This window comes from Polypterus senegalus, chromosome 3 (assembly GCF_016835505.1).
Source record: "Polypterus senegalus isolate Bchr_013 chromosome 3, ASM1683550v1, whole genome shotgun sequence".
Taxonomy (NCBI): Eukaryota; Metazoa; Chordata; class Cladistia; order Polypteriformes; family Polypteridae; genus Polypterus; species Polypterus senegalus.
The window spans coordinates 55,194,385-55,222,214 of NC_053156.1; the positions used below are offsets into that span (position 1 = coordinate 55,194,385).

The 27,830-nt window shown below is 35.4% G+C and overlaps 1 protein-coding gene across 1 annotated transcript; it reads right to left on the bottom strand.

The window, feature by feature from the left end:
• Window positions 1–4,198: 4,198 nt before the first annotated feature.
• On the bottom strand, window positions 4,199–27,818 carry pa2g4a (proliferation-associated 2G4, a). The gene is made up of 13 exons (XM_039747236.1): window positions 27,604–27,818; window positions 23,125–23,253; window positions 22,542–22,647; window positions 18,724–18,793; window positions 18,044–18,136; window positions 17,675–17,738; window positions 17,312–17,390; window positions 17,150–17,228; window positions 15,148–15,281; window positions 12,398–12,492; window positions 9,616–9,743; window positions 8,840–8,893; window positions 4,199–5,888 (listed from the first exon to the last, which is right to left on the bottom strand). Exons 1-13 carry the CDS (start codon window positions 27,689–27,691, stop codon window positions 5,823–5,825), a joined length of 1,185 nt encoding a protein of 394 aa, XP_039603170.1. The 5' UTR covers window positions 27,692–27,818; the 3' UTR covers window positions 4,199–5,822.
• Between the last annotated feature and the right edge of the window lie 12 nt (window positions 27,819–27,830).

The following is a 27,830-nucleotide window of genomic DNA, read 5'->3' on the forward strand; positions in this document are numbered from 1 at the left end:
AGTATCTAGCTGTGGTATCTGTAATGAATCAAAAAACTTATTTGTGTCTTATCTTTAGACTGAGTAGAATATAGTCTTAATAATACTCTCCAAATGTGTGGGTTATATTTTTATGATCAATAATTTCATCTTCATCTGTAATTGCATTGCATACTTCCTTCCTATTTGTGGTTTTGTTGAGCTAAAACTCTTACTGGCCGTCTCTCAGTGTTCATAATAACGGTGTTGTGATTTAAAGATGAGCTGTGCCGTTTCTGTAGTAGGCAAAAGGTTAAATTTGGATTGCAAAAATCTCTCTTTTCCTATAAAGTGCCTTATTTGGAAACCTGATGTATTCGAGATCGATTCTGGTAATTTTGCAGATTAACTCAAATGACTTCTTGGTTTCCAATTTATTTATTAAGACTTGGAGAAATGGTTAAGTATTAAGTTTACTACTGCCTTTACAGAAATTCTAGAAGCAGACTGATGAAAAAATACAGCAAAATACGAGTAAGATAGAGAGTAAAATTAGAGTACTTAAAATTTTAAGCAAACAGTTACAACTCATATTGAAATAATTGGAAAAGCAACGGCTGCAAAATCAGAATGCAAAGTGCTTGCTGACAAACTGGCTATGCTGAAAGCCAGAAATAGAAGGAACAACATCAGAATAGAAAGTCTCCCTGAAAAACGGGGAAGTCCAAACAGTGAAATTCACAGTTAACCATTCTCTAAAATAATTGGGAGAGAACTTAAAATTGGACACCAAGATCTCAGCAGCCCACCATATACGTGGATCGAATGCCTTAAAACCGAGAAACCTTATTGTCTGTTTTGACAAACTACAGGCTAAAGAGAACTTCATGTCTGTTATTTGTTATTATTTTTATTTGAGAGAGAGAGGAAAAAAATGTTTGCATTTTCCCAGATTTCTCCCCTGCAACAGCTGCTAAACTTGCCACATTCTACAGCATTAAACAAAACCTACGCAGAGCTAAAATCAGATACAGCCTCTTGTACCCTGCCAAATTTAAAGTGCATATTAAAGGTCAGTTTTACATTTTTAGCTAAGAAGACTGATCCCAACATCCTTTTGAAACATGATCATGGGTCATACCTTACTCTGGCAAAGCAAAGAAGCTTGCAACTTGGTCCATTTGTAATGTAACATTTCCTATAACTATACATTCTATTTCCTTTTCAGCCACCTCTCTTTTTTTGTATAACTTCAATTATTATATTTAAAATTTCTTCTATTAAATATACAGACATTGTCAACCACAAAGTAACTAGCTATTTACAGTGTTTTTTCACATCATTTCCTTGTTTACTGTATTGAGAATGTACTATAATATGTTATAATCAGTCTCCATTGGAACTATTTAACATCATTCCCTATGTTTATTTCATGTGGACTGTAATTTCAAAAGATATCTCAACTTCAACATTACTACACTGCTGCTGGGGAGGTTTGTTTTATTCTTGATGTGCTCTGTCTTTTAGGGTGACAGAGGATGGGACTTCGTGGAGTGTGTGTGGTCTGCAAAAAAAAAAAAGGGGGAGAAAGGGGTGAAAGATTTGAAGAGAGAAGGAGAGCAATGCTATTTCTTAGTTATTGGGTTAGAAAGGATTAATAAGTTCCAACATAAAAATAGGCTTCATAGCCATAACACCTGGAACTAATACGAAATTTAGGTTAGATATGAAATGTAACAATGTACAGTAAGACTACAAAATGTCAAGAAAGGTTCAGAAGCAATGTCTTTATGACCAGTGAACTGGAATGTCAAAGGTCAAGCTCATGAATTAAAGAGAAAGTATCCTCTCACTTAACAAGTTTTATTTTTACTGGAGACTCGCTTAACAATTAAGCACCAGATTTGGTTGCAAAGGGAGTGGACTGGTTAAATTTTTCAATCCAGATATAAAAAGAAAACTAAGGGTGTGGGAATCTTAAAACACGAAATTCCATTTGTAGCATCAGATGTAATATCTAATCCTGAAGGCGGCATGTTATGCTGATGGGCAATATAATTAATACTTAAAAGTAATTCTGATAAATATCTATGCACCTAACATGGATGATACAGATTTCATCCAAAATGTATTTGCATCTATCCCTAATGTGAACATGCCTAAAATTATAATGGCTGGAGACTGTGCGTTTTAAATGCACACCTGGGTAGGTGTTCAGCTACAGCAAAATCATAATCTACTGTAATACTACAGAAATAATTACACAGTTTTTTAATGGATCAGTACTTATCAGACCCATGGATGTTTTAAAATCCTAACCTAAGAGCATATTCCGTCTCACAAGTTTATTATTGCTACTGAAGAACTGTTTAATTTCTTCACAGACAAGTTTTTTGCCCGTTATCAAATCTTCTAAGCACAATGCCATTGTTATCTTCGACCACATCCTCTGATAATGTACCTTAAATACTTTAACTATGGCCTACACACTCATCTCTTAGCTGGTGTCTTAACCCCCTGTCATTAATTGACAAGAACTGTACAGAATTCATATCCAAGCAAACTGATTATTTTCTACTGACAAATACCTCCACAGAGGTCTCTGCTGGAATACTCTGAAGGCATTTTTAAGAGGACAGAATGTCACCATTGTCAAATATATATATTTTTTTCACATAATACAATACATTGTGGTGTTAAGTGAAACTGACATATGCAGTACGCCCAAGTTGCAAGCACATATATAAGAATTACATATTTGAGATGTTTTATAACTTATTCACTTGTACATATCACTCCAAGAAGCCATGGTAAGCGGCTACAAAATTTATTTTAGGACTAATCATTTTCACAGTACTGCTTGTTCAAAGGACTACTTAATGGTTCAGTGGAAGGACTCAAACAGATGAAGGTTGCAGTTTTTACCACATGAACCGTCTTCTCAGTTCTTCTGTGTTTCAGAATACCTTACTTCTTTAGGTAGCTGCTTTTATCATCTTGGCTATTTCAGTCAGCTTTTTGTGCCTGTAGGCTGGCAAAGTCCAAGTCCAAACTATTCCTCTCCAGTGGATGCATTATGTTGTACACACAGCTTTGTGTTTAAAGATGCCTCAGTGAGCCCGTATTCTACATTTGAGTTTCAAGTAAAAACTATATCCACACCTGAAATTTTCATAGAAGCAAATGGGAAATCTGCCTCAACTATGCGCACTGTAAAGTACAGATGTTCACTGTGTATTCAGACTAGCCCATACCTGAATTGTAGATCTCATTTTGAATACTCAAAAATCAGCTGTAGATAAATTCTGATTTTGTCTAGGCAAGCTACAATTTTACACATCTAAAATGTAATAATGTTAGTCAAATTAAGGCAATATTAAAAACCACCTTGCCATCTGACTCATGACATTAACTTGCAAAGAGGAATTACAATTAGAGCAGTCTATATTTACATGTTAACTTATTTATAATACAAATAATTATTAAAGATCTTATACATTGTGTTTTTAGTTGAAAAACATTACAGACGCAGTAACTAATTAATTTGATTAATGTCAAAATTAGTAGATTTAACTTACCTGCATGAAAATGTGAACAGGTAAGAGACAAAGGTTAAAACGGCATGCATTACACATGGTCCAGGTGGCTTTAACTTTAAAGATGTTGATCCACAAGTAGTACTGTAGGTCCATATTTTACTGTAGGACTGCTTTCTCAAGTCTAAGCTTTGCATAAATGAGTGTTTTGTTAGGGCACAAAAATGAAAAAGTACAGGTGTACAGGTTTACTACTTACAGTCTTGCAGGTTAACAAAAAGTTTAGCAATGCTAAGTACCATAAAATTTGCTAGTATCGGCACCTCACTTATTAAAGATTTTACTTGCAAGGAAAAAGAAAAACAAGATTGTCACTGGCACAATTCTATCCAGTAAAGTGTTTCTTTAGTTCTTACTTTTATTACATTCAGTAGTATCTACGCCAACTCAAATTGCATTTTTAAATAAAATTTGAACATGTCTCTGGCTTGAATGCAACATAAAGTTCACTTCTTAGAAGATGCAAATTGGACAATTAGTTAAAATGTCAGAATGAATCATATTACCAATTTAATGTGGTTAAAAAAAAAATCCAGTATTTATATACAATCTGTAGCAATCATCTCAAATGATGCCTCAAAATGCAGGAGTTCAACCCACCAGGTTTTATGAGCATAAGTGCTTAAATAAAACAAGATACAATGAGAGGTTATCACTTATTTTTTTATTTATATAATCCCCATGACCCAAAAACGAAATCAGTTGTTCCGTGTCACTCCTAATAAACGCAGTCACAGGCAGGGGCTCAGACCAGATGCCCTCCCCTTCAGAAAAGAAACTAAGTCTCTTTACACGCAAGCCCTTTTAAGGAAGGCCCAGACAACCTATAGCACCCCATGCCAGCCCAATTTGTCAGAAACTGGATTGCTACAGTGGAAATACAAAGCACTATAACCCATTCCACACCCACAACTTTCTGCACTGCCACACCCTGCATGTTCATGACAGTTTAAGAGGAATCCATTGCATTCGTCAGAAAAGGAAGGGTTAGGTGGAGAGATTTTATTAGAATCCCATGGCACAAAAAAAAAAAACAAAACAAAACACTACAGCCCTAGATATAACTTAACCTTCAAATTAAAACAAATATCTTCTCATTTCATTAACTGAATATGATCTATGGGAAATTCATTTCAAGCACAAGCTTTTAATTATACATAATAAATTTTTGGTACTTGTGTTGTAAGAAGTGACTAATTTTAACTTAAAAATGAATTATAAAATTTCACAAGTGCTAAGAATTGTCCAACAAGCAATTTAACTACTTTAAAGCAAAAGCCAAACCCACAGTGAAACAGTGGACGGCATTCTGTGCTGTCATTTTTATCAACATTTCCCAATCCCACATAGCCATAAAGTGGTGCACAGAGTACTAAAACTCACAAAACATGCGAGTCCACAATCCCCTTTTAAAAATATAAATTCTGTATAGCAAGTTAAGAAAATGTGGTTCAACTGGTTGGCTGATTTGATGTTGGTATATTTTTTAAAAAAAGGTCATGTAGCTTAAAAAGCATGTCTTAGTATGGTTCTGAAATGCAAAAACCAAGTCTGTAATTACAACTCAAAAGCCAAGGAGTATAACAATAATTGATGGTCAGAAAACTTAAAGATCTAATCAATCTAAACTACTTGGCGAGACATGTTTCCGAATACAAAGGAAAACTGATAAAAGAACAATGTGATCAATGCTCTTCATAGTGATATTTTACTATACAAGCTGGGGTTAGTGAGATACTCACTCAAAAGGAAAAACTGATCAGGAGAGATAAACTGATTTAAACTCTCTTAAAGGATGGACGAACTAGCCAGACATTGCATGGTCCCAAATTCATGGCTATGATCTGGTTAAACAAAAGAAGTGTAACTGGTCCCTTACCAGTTTAGGGCCAGCTATATTAGTGGATAGTACGTCAATTATGTTTCTGGGTCTGCAACTAATTAAAAAAAAAAAAAAAATATATAGTTGACCAAATTTTGCCAGAGGGCACCACTGTTGGCAACAATTTGACAAGTTATCCTGTGGCAGCAGGGAGTCTGAGAGGCGAGCAAGGACTTGTGCTGGTGAAACTGCACAAATCAGACATACAGCTTTTCCCCTTTTCTTAAAAAAAAAAAAAAAAAGAAACAAAAAGGAAAGGCTAGAAAGAAAGGTGAGAAAAGGCTGCTTTTGTCTGAGGTGTGTTCCTGTTCTCGTTTCAAGTCAGGGTTGGGAGCAGACACTACAGAAAAAGGGTGGCAAGGTGCAGTGTCCAAGAAAGTGAGTGCTCAGTCTCCAGCCTCATTTTCTTCAACAGCCTCTCCAGTGGTGGCATTTTCTGCATTCTTGGATGCCTACAAAAGAAAAAAATTTAGGAAGAGAGAAAATTAGTTATGGCATTAAACACCACCAAGAAATATTGGTCTATTTTTTAATTGTAACATTTAGTATACAAAAAATATAACTTTGCTAATAATTCTTAGCCTGATTGGTTATTTAATTTGAATTCTTTTAGTGTTTCCTAAAATAAACAAACAGCGCAGCAAGGCAAATTACCTTACATTTTTCCTTGATGTACACAAATGATCCCATTTTGTAGAATGTGGATCCGCTAAACTTAATGACATTTCTGATTTAAACTTTGGAACTAATGCAAAACCTCAAAATTTCATTACAACCAAATGTGGCCTTTACAAATCTTCTAGGCACAACTTCAAGCTTTTAAGTCAATGAGGCCTAGCAGCTAAGTCACTGGGCTGAAAATAACTTAAGTTTGTCACATGCGTACTTGACAAACTTAACTGGCTTAGACTCCAACAGTTAAAGAACGGTACTATAGCTTGGTATCTATAAATGACCTTAGCTTTGCTTTGCTTTTACTATAAAATTTCAAGACCTTGTTCAAAAGACTCCAGGTTTCCTTTTTGGCATAATTTCTTGACCTATTCTGATCAAAACTGGCATCTACAATTTATTTATTGTTGCTGTGATCAAAAGATTTCAAAAGGAATGAGTAAAGACCATGTCTCATTTCATAACTTTTCCAGCCATTTTCACTTACAGACTTCATTTTAACAATCTTGGCGAGTCTGCAGCAGTCCTGGCACATCTCCAAGACCACCAGTTGCATAGTGAGACATACCTAGCGACTTAGCCCAACTAGTCCATGACTGACCAAACTAAACAGGTTTTAATTTGTCTTAAGCAGTAGGGTGGGCTTTATGTGCATGACAGCTGACAATCAATGAGCTCCCACTTGGCAGTACAATGCATATAATGCTGCAATAAGAAACAAGGAATGCAGTGTTTTAGACCTTGCAAACAGAACAGAGGCTTGTATGTCTTAAGTGTTTTAGGTACCATGTTAGAATGGAAAAAATGTCAAGATCACTGCTGAATATGCCGTCCCTAGGAAAGCTTTAAACGGGAACCAGCTATGTCCGGCAGTGTGGCTATCAGAAATAGGGGCAAGCTCATGAAACTCTGAAAATAAGTCGTCATGCAGTTGTGTAACTTGGCATGCTCTGCAATTTTTAGTTGTGTAAATTGACATTCTTCAATGACAAAATCAATGGCTACAGCAAATCTGACATCTCCTTTAACTATAAATCATGTAATATGACAATCAGCATAACAGATGATAATTCTTCATCAGAAGAACACATTTGCAGAAATCAAGACCAAACGGCTTGACAGACAGGTGCAATGGAAACCCTGTGAACAGCAATAACCAGCATTCAAAATCTGTCTGGGTACAAAAATTGTCAAAAATACTTGTCAGGAAAGGCGATACATTTCTTTGCATGTGTCACAATTTATAGCATCCATAAAGTGCTATATTAAAGTTTAACTGCTGCTGGAAAAATTATAATATCCATAAAACTTTCACTAAAGAGAGGATTTAGTAATGGGCGGCAGTGAAAGTACAAATAAGGCAGACCATCTCACTTCTCTGTCCCAAGCAAAATCTCAGTCAATTTCCTGGAAAATTAAGTCTCAGGACATCCCTTTAGTCTATTATCACAGGCCCCTTTTACTGGGCCATCTCCATTATGTCTTCTATCGAAGCCACCTAAGAGGCACCCTTACCATTTGCCCAGACCACCACAACAACAAACTACTTTCAATCCACTGAAGCACATGGATGAGTGCCCTCCTTTAACATATTTACCATAAGAATGTAGGCAGAATTCACATTTAACAAATGCAGGGACAAAAGTCATGCAACAGTATCCCTGTAACTCTATACTTTTGTACATCCTTCCGCAAGATAAAATGAAGAAAAAAATCATAGGCGTTAAACAGCTTTACAAAACATGTTAGAACAGGACTGTTAAACACCTACTCTTCCCAAATATCCAAGCAAGGCTCAAGACTTAGTTTGTTGTTCAAACACCAGGACAAGCTTCTATTGCTCCTCCTGGCTCTTAATATCTCCATTCCTACACAGGAGAAATCACTGAAAATGAACAATACGGAAATTCTCTTAAGAAAATGACCCCATTAAAATTCTGCCAAACTACAGATACTGCTGCAACTTTCTAAGCAATGCCGAAAAAGTGGTTTAATCACGATAGACAATACAATTAATATTTAACACCCTTGGTATTTCTGACAGAATGGCAACAGCTATTCTCAAACCACCGCAGTCTCAGAAAAAGACAACAGACTCCTTCAAATACTTCCAATAGTGCAGACACCAAGGAAGGAAAGTCTGTCCAGTTTAGAAACTCTTTGAAGTGCTTCTTCCATCCCCCAATATATTCCCAATATTAGTCAACACATTTCCACCTTGCACTGGCAAGTTCCACCTATACACACTTTCTTTAAAAATCTATAAAATTCAACTGCGCTTGAGAATACTCCAAAAATCCTTTGTGTTTTACACTATCACAGCTAGTACCAGGATATCCCCGTTTAACCTAAAATATCCCATTAAAACATTTTTTAAATCCTACTGCTATAGCAGTTTTCACATTCCTCCCCATGTATGTTTACCAACATGTCCTATTAGAGACACCAAAAAAGTGATTACATCCTTTTGGCCACCTCATGAAATATTAACTCACAGATTTAGGGGAAGCTTACATAAAGGAAAAAGATTAACTGTCCATAACTGGAGAATCTACTTAATGTTCCTTGGAAACCTGCACTTTCACTTTGGGTTTAATCAAAGTCAGTGAGAGAGTCATATTTTAAGAAACTATACTCATTTTGTTAATGGTCATAAATGAGGCTATAATAATGAAAATATGTTGGGATCAGGGGCTTGCACTGTTAAATATATTAAGTATATACAGACTACCTTCTTTTTCTTCTTCTTCTGTGTTTTTCTACTGGCAGAGCTCTGTAGAAGTGCCTAATCAGAAAAAGAGAAGACAGGGTTAACTATCAGTACAACAGACCAAACACACTGAAAGAATCAATGGCTTTATTTTTCTGAGTAACTATCCTCTTATCTATCCCCACATACAGCCAGTCTTACAGGAAAAATATTTGGTCATTTATGGCATCTACATTAATAATTTTTCAGATCAACACTGACTAGAGGAAAAGAAAACGTGCAGATTAGGATGAAGTTATTGTTAAATGCTGGTAGTTTTAGATTTGCATTTTCTGTACAATAATAAGCACTGTGTTATGAGAATAGTTTGTGAGTTCTTGAAATTTTTAAGCTTCATGCCATCATTTTTTCAACCTTTACAGAAAATTCCCCAAAGAACTGCATGATTTCACTCAGTTACCGTTTATTGTTCCCATTAATATTTTTAGGCAAGTTAGCTATGTGGAAAAGTGTGCGAAACAGTAAACTAAATCAAACCAATGAAGCAACTGATAAAGACATCTATATTGGATAATCTTTAAGGCAGCAAAGATCTTAATTTATGGAAATTAACTTCACTGCACAACACTGGACTTCTGCTCACTTAGCAGCACATGAATGCAGAGTGACCTGTGTAGACATTTTTGTGAACTGAACACCAGCTCAAATAAGTGTGAAATGGCCATGCCAGGTAATCAGAGAATGCACTACCAGTTCTATATATCTAAATATATATATATATTTATTCTATTACATACCTTAAGATCAGAGTCTTGGACTTCATGTTCCGATTTATACAGATCAGACTCAAAAGGTCCACTGGTGATGCGCATGGGCCCATTGGGCATCAGGAGGACTGTGAACTTGAACTGGGCTACAAACTCTCCTAGATTTAAAAAAGTAAATAAATAAATAAATAAATAAAAATCAGACTGAAAACAATGCATTCTCAATCACAAAGTAAACTTTCTTTAATGGGAAAACTATCATTGAATGAAATTACATGCTTTCTATAAAAGATGTCAGAATTTGACATTTGACCACTTAGGTTATCACCTTCACTATTTACTGTGATGATATAGGGTTGGAAATACCTTGCATAAAAACTTTCAAGATAAAAATTTACCCAAGTTCACACATATCACGGTGACAGACAACACGTGTAAGTCAACTAGAGTATCTACTTAATTTCCATAAAAGTTTTTTTCTCCAAAATAATGATTAATCACGACGTCATATTTTCGGCGGGTTATTTTATAGACTAAGTAATCTTTCAACAGAATGGATTATTCAAGGAATTGATGTAATTTTAGCAGCTTCCGAGTTGTTAATTATCATAAATAGTAATTGGGACACCTGTGGCTGTATACAAGGGCCTACATGTAGTGCCAGTGTCTTCTTGTGTTTAAGACAAATGGGAAATCAAAAGAATGGAGTCAACACCTTAGGTTAAAAAAAAAAAATTTTGGTCTTCACATGACCTGTTTCTCCTTAAGAGTCATCTCTAAAAGTATCAAAAGGTACCACAAGCAACTGTACAATCAATTAGAGGAAAAAATTAAAACACTTGGAACCATACAAATTTTACGTCATTTACAAAAGGAGGCACAAACTGATGCCCAGGGATGAACAAAGTTTGTTTGAAAAGGATCAATAGAACCTCAAGACAAAAAATAAGAAAATAGGTGGAGTGGAAGTACTAGGAACATAATTGCCATCGTCCACCATTAAGAGAGCACTTCATTGCCATGACCTAATATATCCAACAATGAAGCAAAAACATTTATATTTAAGCATTTACTGTCAAAGTGATATCCGCTTTCTGCTAAATGACTGCAAGTTAACTAAAAAAAGTATGCACAGTCATTTACTGGTAGTTGCTTTTGAATGCTATTTTATGCCAGAAAATGTGCTAAAAAAGGTAGTCATTCCTAGCAAGATAAATAAAGCCTACAGACACAGGTTTGCCAGAACTGTTGTTTATAAAAGGCAACTACTGTAATTACATTTGTCTGCCGTGATATTTCTTAAGCGCAAAAAAAAAAAAAAAAAAAAACACACTAGTCTGGAAAACATTTTACTTTCCTTCCACAAAAATTCTATTTCCTGCACAAACCACACGGGCGGTTTAAAACTAAGCTTAGGACATCTGTCAAGAAGCAGGAAAACTATGTGAAAAATGACCAGAAAAGGGTAGATTTGAAATACAAATGTAATGTGATGCGATGTGATGTAAAGGTAATTTATGTTGTAAATAAAATAAGCCTGTCTTTACTTTAGGACATTTAGAAATGCACTGTGAACAGATCAGACTTTGCTGTAAAGAAAACATGTCTTTTACTTCATGTGGCTATTTCTGAATTATGCTACATGCATTATAGACCTGAACAGTCTACTTTGGAAACGTACGCTGCATTCTACACAGGTAAGCCCAAGTCATTCTCTGTATGTGTGACAATTTCATATGTGCGCAATGGTCTTATATTGTTACATATCCACCATAACAAGGTTTGCAATGACTATGCTATAGAAACATGTAAAAAGAGTACTATATTTTAAGGCGAAATGGTGGCTCTGAGGTTAAGGATCTCTGCTGATATGTGGAAGGTTGCTGGATTGTTACTGCCAGAAAGGATCCTACTCCACTGAGCCCTTGAGCAAGGTCCTTAACCTGAGAATTGCTCTGAAGGTGCTGTAACAATGGCTGACCATGCAGTCTGACCACCAAAGGTCATGCGAAAAAACAATTACCCCAAGGAGATCAATATAGTATATAATTTAATTAAAAAAATTCTCTGTATACAACAAGGTCAGCAATGAGTATGCGACAGAAACATGTAAATAGTACCATGTTTTTCAAACAATTTTACTCATTTTTGGCTTTAATCTAAAGAAAGTTCCAAATCTTAATTGAATGTAGATATCCCTGGCTGCTTCCTACAACTGGGTGACAGCCTTAAGTCAAAGCAGAGAACATTTAATGGTCATTTTACTTTTTATTTTTCTACCACAACATGCAGCTGAACTCATATTCTTAAATACAGATAAGTATTTAGTGAATTGTTAGTACATAAAGTATGACCAGAAGGGTTTGTTCACAACATCATTTAAAGTTTCTCATTCTAACCTCCCAAAGTTAATCAAAGAGCATAAATGAGTGTCACTGAAGTACAATATCAAACACAAAATCAAAGTTATCCCTTGACTAAAAATTAGATAACTACATTTGATTTCTAAATTAAAAAAGACCACCTAACTCAGAAAGTTCTACTTCCTTCTTTGTCTCCTAAACTTCAATTCACAATTAATTGTAGTCAAGAGTCTACACAATGTTGTCTACTAGTGCAATAAGGAAATTTATGCAAATTTTGAAACAATACTTTATAAAAGCATAGCACTCTGCTAAGCCAAAAATGACTCAATTGAAAGGGCATTTGAAAATATAGTAGAAAGACTAACATTTGATATAGTTTAATGATAAAACCAAAAATATAGATGAACAACAGTGAAAAAGAGTGAAGAAATAATAAAACTACTTACCTTCCTTTTCATACAGCACATTGAATGGCTGCAGCAGTTCATGTTTGGCACACTCTACCACACCCATTCGAGCCTTCTTCTCATCTTCAAAAGCCCTGAGTCAAAAAAGTTATAGAAAGCTTAAAAGCTACAGCTTCACAGATGAATCTAGTTTTTGCTACACTTACACATTTAAGAAAAAAAAGTTTATTGTTAATAATAAGATAATAAATAAGTTAAGAGAGAAAAAAATCCCTGGGGCCATTAACACTTTTTGACCCAAGTGCAACCGCCCCAAATTCTGTTTTGAATATCTTGGTATTTCTAACTGTAAAATTCTTAAGTTCTCAGAATATAAATTTAGGTTTCCAGTTATGTCAGTTACTTATATTACAATATAAAAAAACATTGCAAACAGACAACACAAATGGAATGAGTTTTTACATTTTCATATTCAAAATAAGGAGAACACACAGAATGAGATCATAGCATCTTATTTATACAGTAAGTGCATGACAATTTTTGTAGCAGTTTTAAGCCTTTGGTTTTGTTTATTTATTTATTTATTTATTCTGAGAGCATGTTACAGAATTTGATTGTAAATAAAAGATAGATTACACTATCATTAAGTGCTTTATGTCCTTGAACTCAGTACAAATTCAGCTTTAGATTTATAGCAGGCACTATTGTAAAATAACATTTTGGTTGTATTGACACTACAATAAAATAAGGTAATGTAATATAAAATATGGAAAATAGTGTGTAAAGAGACAAAGATAAAACGGAAATGCATCTTCATAGTTTCATTATAAAAACAACACAGAATTATACAGAAGTTAAAAACAAAACATTTGTAAACAACACTTTTGAACTGAAAAAAGTTACTGTGAGTCTGTGGTGCCTTTATCTATCAGTCCCTGTATATGCTCCCTCCGGTGGCTTGATGGCTACCGCTGACTTGTTTGGTTGTCGCTTTCAAGTGCACCGAAATGGCCAAATATTTTACACCTTTCGACAACCGCCAATGCCTCTTAAACATCTTAGATTCACAGGTGACGATTTCAGTAGTGGACACTTTGATGTTTATGAATGTTTAAACTCTCAAAAGCTGGATGTGATTTTATCGATGAAACCAGTTGTGTGCTTACAACGCTTGACAGATGCCAAATGTTACTTCAACACAACAAATCCTGCAAATACTGTCGTAATTGAAACAAACCATGAAACTCAAACCGATTATGACAGCAGCATTCCAAGCTGTGAGATTTGAGACAAGATTACTGTTCACATGGCCAACTGTAAGTTGCATGCTCAAGAGTAAGCTCAGCGCACAGCTTGGTCATATTACAACCGGAGGGCCGAACTGACAACATGGTATACAAAGAGATCCTTAACAAATAATTATCGGCATATTTTCCCTCAGTTTAAAAAGATTAAATTTTCTTCTTAATAAAAATTTTAATGCAGTACTTCGCCGCTGCGAAGCACGGGTATTTTGCTAGTAGATATAGATAGATAGATATAGATATATAGATAGATATAGATATATCTATCGATATATATCTATATCTATATCTATCGATATATATATCTATATCTATATCGATATAGATATATATCTGTATCGATATAGATATATATCTATATCGATATAGATATATATCTGTATCGATATAGATATATATCTATATCTATATCGATATATATAGATATATATGACAACACTACTCATATCAATGACAAAACAATTACATTAACAATCATGTTGTTATTTTTTAAATTTTTCCTTTTCTTTTTCATAACTTCTTTAACACACTACTTCTCCGCTGCGAAGCGCGGGTATTCTGCTAGTAATAAATAAAGCTAGAATAACCATGTGCATTTGTAAAGTGATCCACTGCCAGGGAATATGCTTCATGACAGGCTTCTCTGGCATGATACAGCACATAAAGACAATCAAAGTGCCTTGAAATAATTTTAATATGGGTGTGTCAAACAAGGCAGCATCATCAATGCCGACATGCTTGTTCAGACAGAATTAAACCTGTAGTATGTATAAAGCAAAGGCAATCTAGTCTGGCAGCTGGTATTAACAGTTTTTTGCTTATTCCAGTTGTACATGTTCAGTGAAAACAAAGGTCTCATCCAGCTCTGTTTATTGTAAAACAAGTGAATGTCCTTGAATTCTCATTTTCATGCATGAAAGTGTAAATTTCCTTTTTTCAAATTTCAGGTCATCTTTTTAGATCATATCACTGTAATTAGGATAAGAATGAGGGCTGCCAAGATCACTGCCGATTTGACTCGCTCAGGGTATCACCCGTTCCAAAGGCTCCTCTCTGGCAAACGTCTTCATGCAGTGAAAGCAAAAACAGCCTGTCACCTAAACATTTTTTTTCCCCCCCAAGTGCAGTTATTTTTACTAATCAGGTCTGAGCTTCTACTCAGTATCTATGTATACCCACACACTAAACTGCCTGCATATTGTAATCCTACTATCTCTATTTTTTGTATTGCCCTTGTATGCAGCATTATATTCTAACATTTTATATTTTACCTTCTATTTATCTTTTGTATTCTGTGTTGTCCTTGTATGTTGCACCAATACTATCAAGACAAACTCCTAGTACACACTAGTGCACCTGCTCAATTAAGTGAATTCTGACTCTGATTAAAGTTAACAGTGTTGAGTAAAACTACAACTGAAATTAAAATGTACTTTACAGTTCAATGAACCACAATGTACAATGTCATTCTGAGATAATGCTTACCTGAGCGTGAAAGGCATGGTGGCAAAACGCCGCTCAACCTCACTGAAAAAGGCACGAGATGTTTTCATTTTCAGACCATACTGCTTTGCAGGGTCTCTCTTGTAAATTGTGGTTCTCTGGCCTGCATCTTTGGCCTGGAAAAAAAATCAATAAATTAACTGCAACATAACAAATATATTCCCCTAATTTTTTCAAAATAAAATAAAAACCAAGTTTTGAAAAGCCTGCAAAACACCACTCTCTACTGTGCAACCTTGTAATTTATTCATTTGTCTAATGTTCACCGTGTGAAGAACATTTTCAAAAGCTTGTGTGAAATCTACACTGAAAGTGTCCATCTCTGTCCCAGTGTTCTTGACAAGCTTTGAATTATGTTCAAACTGGGATCAAATGCACCAAATTTTTAAAATTTTAAAAACTTCAATTGTGCCACTTCTTAATCTCCGTTTGCTTAAACTAAAAAGGTTCAACTCTTTCACTCTTTCCTAACAGCTGATACTGATCAGTGTTGAAATTGGTCTAGTCATTCTGCTCTGGTGTTCCTGCAGTAGTGATCGTCTTTTTTGCTATATGAAGACCAAACCTGCCCACAGAATTCTACAATATGCCCCACTAGTGTGTTTTATATCTTAAGTACAATTTCCTTTGACTTATACTCTGCACATTCTTCTACATAATGTTATTATTGTTCATAATGGTTTCCGTAAACAGTCTGGATGTAGACAATGCACCATGATTCCTAGGTCATTCCCATAAGATGAAATGATGAAAACAGATGTAGAGAGAAAAAGAGGGAGAAGTATTTGCTGTTCATATTTTGACTGCTGTGCAGTGCACATGTCTTTAAAAGTGAAACGTTTGTAAGTTACCATTGTATCATGGTAAAATATATATATATATAAAAAAGAAAAAGGGGTGTAGTTTCAGAACACTATTCCCATTAACTGTTTGACGTAGTTTAGCTTTTAAAATAATGAATACTGTCAGGGAAGTCTATTCCAATCAGACTTCCCTTTAATAATTTTTTTCCATTTCACAGTACTCTATAAACGTCATGTTTACTCCGTTTTTAGAAATTACATTATATAACTTGTCATTAAGCAATACAAAAGCCATGACACCCGAAATCCAAAAAATGTGTTTATGATGTGCCTTTCCTCTTGAAGCAAAACATTGTATGTACAACATTATAGCAATATTCACACTGCAATTAATAGTAATAATCTTGCATTCAGCTAATGACCAATGACATAACAAAAACTATACTAAAGCTTCTATTTTTTCTGTTCAACAGTTGCCAGATCAAGTCAAGATAATATATCGTTTTCTTGCATTTAGCAGTACATACCGATTTTTTTTTTGTCTTGATTAAACTTGGAGGGCTGAAATTTAACAAACATTTTGGTAGACTTAAAGACCAGTGGAATAAAAAATGTACTAGTCCTATTTATAAATATGTACTAGTCTTTTCTATAAAACACTTAACACCAGTATCAAGAAAAGGCTGAATTTTAGTGCAGGATTGCCACACAAAGTAAGCAATTTCCGCAAATTCAAATTTTTGGATGACTTGAGCAGTATGAAAATCAGCTGTAGAAGGTTGACATCTCTCCAACTCTGACAAAAAAAGGACAATCCAGTAGAAAAATTAAGACTTTATAGAAAGCCTTTCTCTATGCCACAATTCTGTTTTACACTCTTATGGTCTTCCAGAAATAAAATCCAGGCTTCTCAGGCATGATTCATATGGCAGGATATTTCAACTTCAAATGTTGCACTAGTACATACAAATTATGACCAGACAAAGGTCTAATTATAAATGCAAGTAATTAAAATGTATAATGCGATTCCCAGGGGACTATTCCTATTGATTTCAATGGTGCAGTCAATTAGAAACATTTGTACATAAATTTTCAGTTTACAGCATATATTCCCACAACCTTTTCGGTTATCTTTTTAACTCGCTAAGCAGCAGAAGACTGCAAACACAAACAAAAATTACCTTTCCCTCTCCTGTGCTGACTAGGACATCCACAGCATAAACTTCATGGACTTCAAACTCTGCCTTCTCATGGTCCTTCCTGTGTAAAGTAAGCATGGACAATTAATTATATTTTCAATAAGAAACTGGTATTTCAGGACTCTTGCCTTTTGAGTCACTCACCTTTGCTGGTCTGTTGGGTTCTGAATAATGGTCTTCTCACCATCAATAACATGTTGTTTCAGCTGATGTGACAGCATACCTGGACAAGAGTTCAAATGTCAATTAAAAAGTGTGGTGTTAGAAGAAAACAGAGAACAACAGGTTATGCACAAACAAGCTGAATGATGCAATAAAAACCAAAGTAAAAAGCTGTCTAGTTATATCAATACTGCAAAATAATAAAGTGGGGGAAGATGATCTTTACAATTCAGTATCCTATTTTTAGGACATACCGATGACCAAAATGTAATTTTAAAACATAATTCTCAAAATTTACATTTTCCAAAATGAATCTTATTAAGAAACAGCAAGATACAAATTTACCTTCAACTGGTGTACACTTAAAGGACTGGGCAATCTTATTCCATGCCTCTGTTACTTGGGAATTCTATATGAAAAGAGGATAAAAACAAGCATGTTATCCAAGGACTATCTCCATGTGACTAACAGCACAAGCAGGGAAGATTTTTCTACTCTAACAGCAACACTGCCTTAGAACTTTAAGGAACTCTTGCATTTTCACACCACAATGTTGTCACTTTGTAGAGTGCATTTGTTTTAACTATAAACATTGTTCCTTCAGATGTTATTAAAAGGCACAAATATTTTCATATTGGGATCTCAGTCCATGATGATTGCCAACTGCAATACAGTGGGGGATAAAAAAATAAACTATTCAGAAACAAATCTCACCTGGTTCCCTGGTTTGACTAATCGCAAAGCTGCTTCGCCACAAAGATGTGCTGCTCTGATGACATCAGCCTTACGGCCCGTCACAGGGTTTTCCTGAGAACCAAAAATTTAAAAATTAGTCCTGTCTAACCATCATTCTCAAAGAGTATCTCTGTGCTTAAGAATATGTAAGATTGGCTCTTGACCGCTGAGGTATTTACTGAAAACAATATTTTAAATCAACAGTAAGTGAATATATAGAAGCAGGTTTCTGGTTTCTTAAGCATCCAGATTAGAGTATGTTTCTATATTAAGTAGCAGCAAGATGGGAAAGTTCTCCAATTCTAACATCAGAGCAGGTCTCCAATTTAGACGGAGCATATAACAATAAAGCACTCTTGGTCAATTTCTCTCTAAAAAGTCACTTTTAATTCTGAAGCAACACACAAAGCAAATGATAATAGGGACAAAACTTGTGAAAAGCATACAAAATGTAAGAGGATGGATGCAGAACAAGAAAAGGAAATTATACAACATCATAAAAACAAACTAGGTTAAGGAGAAAATAAATCAAATTATCAGTTAATTTGTGATTTTTACTATTTAAGCAAATGCCATCAAGAATGGTTCTGAATAACTAAATTTCCTCAAGCCTACTTTGCAATGTCAGCTTTAAAAAAATACACATATACAGCACATACCTTAGAGACACCTACAACAAAACTGTGGGCAACGTTAGCAATAAAGCCATCAACATGAACTCCCAGGTCACTGCAAGAGAAGAGAGAAAATGTTAATGCCATACTACTAAAGTGATGGTTGACAGCAAGCGGTCATTGAGACAAATGTTTGCTTCAGAGATTCATTATTTCTTTAATCTCCCAGGTTGCAAAAATAATACCACAAGTTATTACACATCAAAAGATTACTGTTTGAATCAACTGAAGTTTACAAACTGCTCCAGCAATATCATCATTGTATATACATAAATAAAACCAAAACCATTGGTCACTATCTCTACTTCTCTGAGATGCACATAATGCTGATTGTTTTAATTACGGTTAGTTCTAAGTACAATTAAAGTAGTAAAAGGTGTACTTGCCATGTGCAAATAATTACCACTTGTAATACAGAATGAAAAACGTCTGAAGACTGCAATTTAGTGTATTATGGGAAAGTACTTCTACTTTCATGCCTAGCATGCCATACACTAACACAAATTCATCATGTTTAAAACAAACAAAAATGCAGTTATACAGAAATGTGAGCATATGACTTCAACCACTGATTATCTTTTCTTTTTCTAATTATTATAAGTCCTAGAATATCCAAGTAATGAAATGATTCAACAGTCTTAGGGTGTGCTGGTGCAATAAAAAAAGAAAATTTAATTCACGTTATTAAAACAGGTGGGAAGACCAGTGTTAAATATCAAACTATATAATTCAAGCCAGAACAAAGCACACACACAGACAAATGTGTTATATATACACATTTTATACATAAATAAGCCCTTTGATCACATTAGAGACGAAAGTGGAGTGTGTTTTACAAACTTTCGCATTAACTTCATTGTACTTTTTTTTTTCTCCACTCACATCAAAAGCACATCTATATGCTCTTTATCTGTATTATTTTTATATGATAACACAGTGCCTTGAAAACCCAATCCTAATTCACTGTGTGACCTAAGAAAAATAACTATCACTTCCACTAGTTTGCTGAGAACAGTTAAACAGTGCTGCATATGCTCCTATTTAACCAAGCAGCATAGCCTTGTTAGGTCTCACGTTTTTGTTAAACAGAATCTCAAAGTACCTGGAAACTGGTAAATATTCAAAGTCACCACAGAAATACAACCTTTAAAAGAAGTATCACTCCACCTCAAAACAGTTCTTTAGCTATGCTGTAAAGAAGATTAGTCTTTGTCTCAGAACTCATCCAATAATTTGGCTCACGTGCAAGGGTAGCTAGTACAGGAATCTAGCGAGTCTGATGTGACTGAATTAAATTGTCACACTAGAGTGAAGCAGCTGCTCTGATGATTCATTAAATCTATTAGGTACTGAAGTCTTCCTTAAGTTCAAAATTTTACAGAAAGACGAGTGTTGCACACTGAGAACTAATTCACAAAAACAAAGCTGGGTTGTCTACCATGGCATAATCTGCTCTTGCTTTGCTTTCTAAAAGATACACTAACAGTTACTACTTTATCACTTGTACTAGCGGTCTTCCCTGTTCAAGATGAGATGAAATCTGGGTAGTCAATGTAGACCTCGGTGTTAATGCAGTGTACCATCTATTGTAAAGGTACTTTATAATGCATGTAGTAACAAAATGCATTGCATTTGTCATACCAACAGATGGTACATATGTAGTAATGTAATGCATTCGTGATGTATCATTGTTGGAATGACAAATGCAATGCATACGTCTGTATGTAATATGCCATTTGGCATGGTATTTTTAAAAGCAGTGTTAATGTTTGTGTTAAAATGACACACACATAGCAAACAAATGGACACAAATACATAGGGCACTTATTTTACTAAGGTGGACAATCCATGCTGTTTTTGGAGGGTAATACTAGTTTAAGATTATCACCATGATATTGTCATAACCAGTGGCTGTTTTTAAAAATTTCATGGTACTACAGTTATCCCTAGTGATTCACAGGGGTTACAGGCACAGGACATATGTGAAAGCAAAAATCTGCAAATACATTTTGGACTCATGATAACTGTATAATATTCTAAGCTGCACTAAATAAGATGCAAAAACTTGCAAGAAACATGAGATCGAATGATCGCTGCTCAAGCAAAACGTGTGCGAGACTGGCTGCAGAGACAAAGATGAATGGCGTCCCCCAGACAAAGTGCAAAGTTAAGCAGTTTTTAGTGAAATGTAACTTTAGTTATAATATATATATATTTATGTGTGTGTATATTTATGTAATAAATGACAAATATGATTAATATAACAGAATATAACAGTTACAAAGGAAACAACAAAATACTAAGAACAAAAAGATAAACACGGCACAGTCCAATTTTGCGGATGCAGATTATGGTGGTGTAGTAATGAAATGAAATCAGAACAGCCTACTGAAAGTTATGTAAAGTTTTGCCGTACCATGATGCCGATCTGTGAGAAGATTTGTTGAAGTTGGGAGCACTCCCAGACAAAGTCATTTTCTAACTCAGACAAAAAAATCACACAAAAAAGTAGGCATAGGACAATAACAAATCCAGAGAAAACTGCAATCTGATGCGTATAATTGTAATTCAAAGCAGTGAAGTGTTAAAACAAAAAAAGAACGCCACCAATTATAATGCTGTTGGCTTCTTATAGTTCACTTTTAAAACTAGAGCCCTCATCTTTCACCCAGCCACCCTTGTGACAACTGAAGATAAACAATGACACAGTATTCCCAGGATTGCAGGGATTTGTGGTCCATTTAAGTAGCTCAGCTAGAGCGACGTCTACATTTATCCACAAAAGATAGCAAAATTATTTCCATTGAATTATTGATGACAAAGCTGCGAAGAGGCAGATCCACAAATTGTAAACCTGTGAATTGCAAGGGCCGACCTGCAGTTTCTGTTGCTCCTACTACGTGGATTTAAAAGTCACTGTTGTATTTCATAACAAAGATGCGAATAATACAAATTTGAAACGTTTTTTATAAAACATTATGATTCTTATTCTTTTAATTCTGTTTAAAAATGAAATGGATAGATTTTTCACATATATTATTCTGGAAGAGGACCTTTAAGATTAACTCAATTTAACTGTTCTTTGTTTGTAAACAGCTTGGTTTTAAAAAACAATTTTGGTAATACTTACAGACTAGTATTAAACTATTAAGCCTGATTTATGATTTATTCATTACAACAAAAATGGCATCCATTTCTAAACTTTCTTAACAATGCATTTGCAGAGAATATAAATGCATGACAACAAGCTATCTGACAAAATACTCACTTTAGGTAAATGTAAGATATGGACTCCACTTAGCTTAACATACTGGCTGCAATGAAAATCTACAACCACTATAGCCTACAGACTACACCTGATGTAATAAGTATGGAAACCAATAAACAAGCTCAAAATGAAACCTAAAGATCAAAACAGGCCAATCAATAAACCAGCCTATTATAAACCCAATTGCTGCAGTGAAAACTTGCAGCCACTACAACACTTCAATACTGGAGCTCTGTATGTCTTTTATATTCTAAATGCGTCCTTTCTAAAGTTAAAGAATGAATATTGACTATTCCGATTTATGATAAAATTTTTCTCTCTGCTGATAGAGAAACTATGTCTTAAATTTAGCATGAATGCTGACAAAAGGGGCTATGTAGCTCAAAGAAGCAGGTATTGTTTTAGTGAACATGGTTGCATGTTTTAAAAATATTAAGCATAATGACGACAAAGGTACATGGTAATAATTGACTACGTTACACATAATGGACTAACAAAATAGTATTAAGAAATTATAGCTTTAAGTTGAACCTACATTTTAACAAGATCTCCTTCTTTCAAGGTGTAATCTGGATCACTTTTTAGTGGAGAGAAATGGCAGACACAGTTATTGACTGATATACTTGTAGGGAACGCAATACCTAAAGAACAGAAAAAAAAAACATCATCAATACTACAGTACACAGAGTCAAAAGGTGTTTATCATGCAAAGAAAAAAAATCTTGATGGTACGAAAGTTTAATTTTATAAAGAAATAAAGAACACCCATACATGTAAACTACAATACCATGAATGGTGATTTTTTAACATTAATTTGAAACTATAAATGGAATTACAATATGACAAAAAACTGGCATATTAACAACAAAAACACTAGTTAAAGTGGGCCATTAATTTACCTTTTTTTTTGCTTTAAACAGAAAAACTATAAAAAAAACATATGAAAGCTGATATTTAGAAATTTAGAGTCATATGTACAACTAACTTTTCTTTGCACCTTCTGTTTACTTCAAGAATGATATTTGGTTCTTAAACCTACAATTTCAACTGGCCTGTAACAAAGCAACGACTCAGAACTGTAGCTACAGTTTGTGCCTATACTGTATTCAAACAGGTACCTTTCTTCATCTCCTTTTCCTTCTTAAAGATCTTGCCAGTCTCTTCCATGATCATGGCATCTCCTTTATCACAAAGCCCTAAAACAGAGGCATCCACCTTGGCAGCATCAACCACCATCTTCAGGACCCCTGTATAACAAAATAGGAAGAAGCAAGCTCTGTCTGAGATTACAAATACCAGTTATGACAAAGGCAAAATGTAATCATTAAAAATTAAAACTGCACTTCATGCATAAAACAAACTTGTAAATATTAAATAGTGAGACAATGTTTATCCAAAATGCTGTTTTAAACACTTCTAAAATTATGTTTGAATACACCACATACCGTGCATCCGGAAAGTATTCACAGCGCATCACTTTTTCCACATTTTGTTATGTTACAGTCTTATTCCAAAATTGATTATATTCATTTTTTCCTCAGAATTCTACACACAACACCCCATAATGACAACTTGAAAAAAGTTTACTTGAGATTTTTGCGGATTTATTAAAAATAAAAAATTGAGAAATCACATGTACATAAGTATTCACAGCCTTTGTCATGAAGCTCAAAATTGAGATCAGGTGTATCCTGTTTCACCTGATCATCCTTGAGATGTTTCTGCAGCTTAAATGGAGTCCACCTGTGGTAAATTCAGTTGATTGGACATGATTTGGAAAGGCACACACCTGTCTATATAAGGTCCCACAGTTGACAGTTCATGTCAGAGCACAAACCAAGCATGAAGTCAAAGGAATTGTCTGTAGACCTCCGAGACAGGATTGTCTCGTGGCACAAATCTGGGGAAGGTTACAGAAAAATTTCTGCTGCTTTGAAGGTCCCAATGAGCACAGTGGCCTCCATCATCCGTAAGTGGAAGAAGTTCGAAACCACCAGGACTTTTCCTAGAGCTGGCCGGCCATCTAAACTAAGCGATCGGGGGAGAAGGGCCTTAGTCAGGGAGGTGACCAAGAATCCAATGGTCACTCTCTCAGAGCTCCAGTGGTCCTCTGTGGAGAGAGGAGAACCTTCCAGAAGGACAACCATCTCTGCAGCAATCCACCAATAAGGCCTGTGTGGTAGAGTGGCCAGACGGAAGCTACTCCTTAGTAAAAGGCACATGGCAGCCCGCCTGGAGCTTGCCAAAAGGCACCTGAAGGACTCTTAGACCATGAGAAACATAATTCTCTGATCTGATGAGACAAAGATTGAACTCTTTGGTGTGAATGCCAGGTGTCACGTTTGGAGGAAACCAGGAACCGCTCATCACCAGGCCAATACCATCCCTACAGTGAAGCATAGTGGTGGCAGCATCATGCTGTGGGGATGTTTTTCAGCGGCAAGAACTGGGAAACTAGTCAGGATAAAGGGAAAGGTGACTGCAGCAATGTACAGAGACATCCTGGATGAAAACCTGCTCCAGAGCTCTTGACCTCAGACTGGGGCGACAGTTCATCTTTCAGCAGGACAACGACCCGAAGCATACAGCCAAGATATCAAAGGAGTGGCTTCAGGACAACTCTGTGAATGTCCTTGAGTGGCCCAGCCAGAGCCCAGACTTGAATCCGATTGAACATCTCTGGAGAGATCTTATAATGGCTGTGCACTGACGCTTCCCATCCAACCTGATGGAGCTTGAGAGGTGGTGCAAAGAGGAATGGGCGAAACTGACAATGATAGGTGTGCCAAGCTTGTGGCATCATATTCAAAAAGACTTGAGGCTGTAATTGCTGCCAAAGGTGCATTGACAAAGTATTGAGCAAAGGCTGTGAATACTTATGTACATGTGATTTCTAAGTTTTTTTTATTTTGAATAAATTTGCAAAAACCTCAAGTAAACTTTTTCACGTTGTCATTATGGGGTGGTGTGTGTAAAATTCTGAGGAAAAAAATGAATTTAATCCATTTTGGAATAAGGCTGTAACATAACAAAATGTAGAAAAAGTGATGCACTGTGAATACTTTCCGGATGCACTGTATCACTATAGTGCTAAAAAGTACAGTTTGCAAACAAAAACTACAAGAGAAACAGTACAAAATAAATAACTTGAGCAATAAACACAAATGAAAACTATTGTCAACAACTGTAACAACTTGGTTTATTACAACCTATAGCTATAGGCTAATAAATTACCTACATGAAGTTTCACAACTTTTATTTTTAATTAAAAAAATAAAAAGTTCCACTTTAATAACTCATAAAGCAGACCATTAAACAGCTTACAAACAGCATCAATGCTGAAGGTGAATGGAATTGAAAATCACATATGACATGTATGTTGTTTTATGGATTGTAGCCTGTAGAAAGGGAGTTTTAAAGTTTGATTACACCCCATAAATACAGCTTTGAACCCACTCAAGTCAAAACATTCCAATGTTATAGAGACTACCATACAGAGCACTAACATAAGGTAACTTGTACTACAGTAAATTGTTCACTGTTTGAAAACTATTGTTTCATTGCCAATATAAAAATGCTAGCAATGTATAGACTACACAAGATTGAATCTCTTTAAGATGAATGTGAATCTTACAGACAGACAAGCTGAAGGAACCATTAAAGAGGAAAAAGGAATATGCCTGTGTTATTTGAAGAATACATTTTGAAGGTTTCAGTCTCTATTATAGGAAAGCAGGAATGAATACGTTATATTTCTAAATTTAAAGTTAAATACATTTTCTCCTAAATGTTACTAATGAAGAGCTACAGTATTTGATTATGGCAAACATCATTCTAAAGTATTTAAACGTTAAATGATCTTCAGTGACATAGACCAAAAAAAAAACTTACCAGACTACATTTCTTGGAGTGTCAGTATGTTGTTCCATTCCTACTGAAAGAAATCTTAACACTTGGAATGGAGTATGTATTTTTTTTCTGCTTAGTTACGTTCACGTTCCAAACCTTCCACATGTTCTGCAGGTTATATTTAACCTTAACTATTGGAAATATCTTTATATAAAGGTTCAGTAGCTTAATTACTGTTCATTTCAATTTATTTAACAACTTGGTGTAGCCAGACACCACTGAGTTTAAGCGCCTCGACTCAAAAACAAAATTCACTTACAACTTCTGTACCAGGCAATTTTTACTTTTACTTACAAGTTACTGCATCTCAAATGAGAAACAAGCATGAAAAAAAAATAAACATTAAATTCAACTGATGAATCTTTATTTTATAAATATTTTATATTGGGTTATTCACCAATCTTAAAAAATACACAAAAGGCTTTTTTAAACAACTTTCAAATTACCTCAGGGAAAAATAACTGCAATACTGTAAGTATATGCATAGCTATCAACTGTACATAAAAAAAATATTTAGAAGGATTTAAACCAAGCATAAGGGTGAAATGCATAAATTACCGTAAACAGCCACCGCTATTTAACGTTACATGATAAACTTGCTGGCTATCTAAATATCTCTGCAGATTGATTTGTGAATGCCACTTTATTCAGACATTTGGGCTGAAAACTCAGAGATCATTTAGATTAAAAACTTTTTTTCCAGTTTGACCCAACCTTTCACCTAGGCCTCATAACTTTGATGCAACATTCTGATACAACTCGCTACCCCAGAATGCAAATACGATACAGTGTATCCAATGGGTGGGGGCATCTGTCAGAAAATTTGAACAGGAGCACTGACATTTATAACGTTCTCGTAAAGCTTGACTGGAAGATCAGTGCAACTAGTTGTTCTCTTCGAACGAGACCAAAAAATCTTAAAAGTAAAAAAACTCCTCTCTTAATGTGCTCGAATTTGGGATATGCGACATACATATAATACAAAAGTATAAGCTTTACTTGTCGGACTACAAAGACACAGACCTCATGACCTCCTAATACGCTTAACTGTAAAATGCGAACTGAAGACAAGACATTTAATGATTATAGCGTTCGAGCGCTCCAAGTGCGATGGGGACAAGTTAACGATCGTGTTCCGAGTTGGATGGACTGTCCTGACCCCTGTGTACTGGAATTATTACATGTGCCCCTCACCCCACGTGACGGTTGGAAATGGAACTGAACCCCTTACTCCACGTGCAGATGAACTCACTCCCCTACGTTCCCGTTGGGGATTAACGTGGTGAAAAAAACACACATCTGAACCGTCCTCAACTTAACTTCTCTATTTCTGTAAAAGATAAAGTCACAATAGACTATTCGTCACGTGTTCAATAGGTTGGTCGGCCTGCACAGGTCTGTAGTGACTCCGCACGTGTGCCCGCGTGTTATAACAGTCGGAGAAAGTACTCCGTGCAGATTGCTAGCACAGGCCTCACCATACAGATGGTTCGTTTTTGTTTAAAAACCAATTCCCTTCCTTTAAAGTGAAATCCAATCAGTAACTTCACATGACCCCAGCTCACATGTGCAATCGGGCAGAGACAGGCGGTCATGAGGGGTCGGCCCGGTACGCTCACACTGCAACCCCGGTTATCTGCACATGGCGACGGATAAAAGCACATCTCTGGTTACATCAATACACTTACTGTTCGCAATATCTCCCCCCATTTTGTATTTAGTCACCACCAAGTCCTCCGCTATGGTCTGTTCCTGCTGCTCGTCATCTCCCGACATCTTGGCGGCGTCTCTCAACGTCTCCCCAAGTCTTGGCGGCCAGTCACACAGATGGACGGCAGGCTGGATCTCGCCGTTCCGATACGCCGCTCAGCCCTATGGGGCTGCATGTAGTCTTTCATTTCCCCATACTGCTATA

What these genes read in the sequence shown, in the direction of transcription:
- pa2g4a (XM_039747236.1), bottom strand. Translation starts at nt 27,691, where the DNA reads ATGTCGGGAGATGACGAGCAGCAGGAACAGACCATAGCGGAGGACTTG. An exon ending in TCCAAGACTCTGATCTTAAG is followed by an intron (nt 8,894 to 9,615) that starts GTATGTAATAGA and finishes TTTTCTGATTAG; the next exon opens with GCACTTCTACAGAGCTCTGC. An exon ending in AGAAGAAGAAGAAAAAGAAG is followed by an intron (nt 5,889 to 8,839) that starts GTAGTCTGTATA and finishes TTTCTTTTGTAG; the next exon opens with GCATCCAAGAATGCAGAAAA.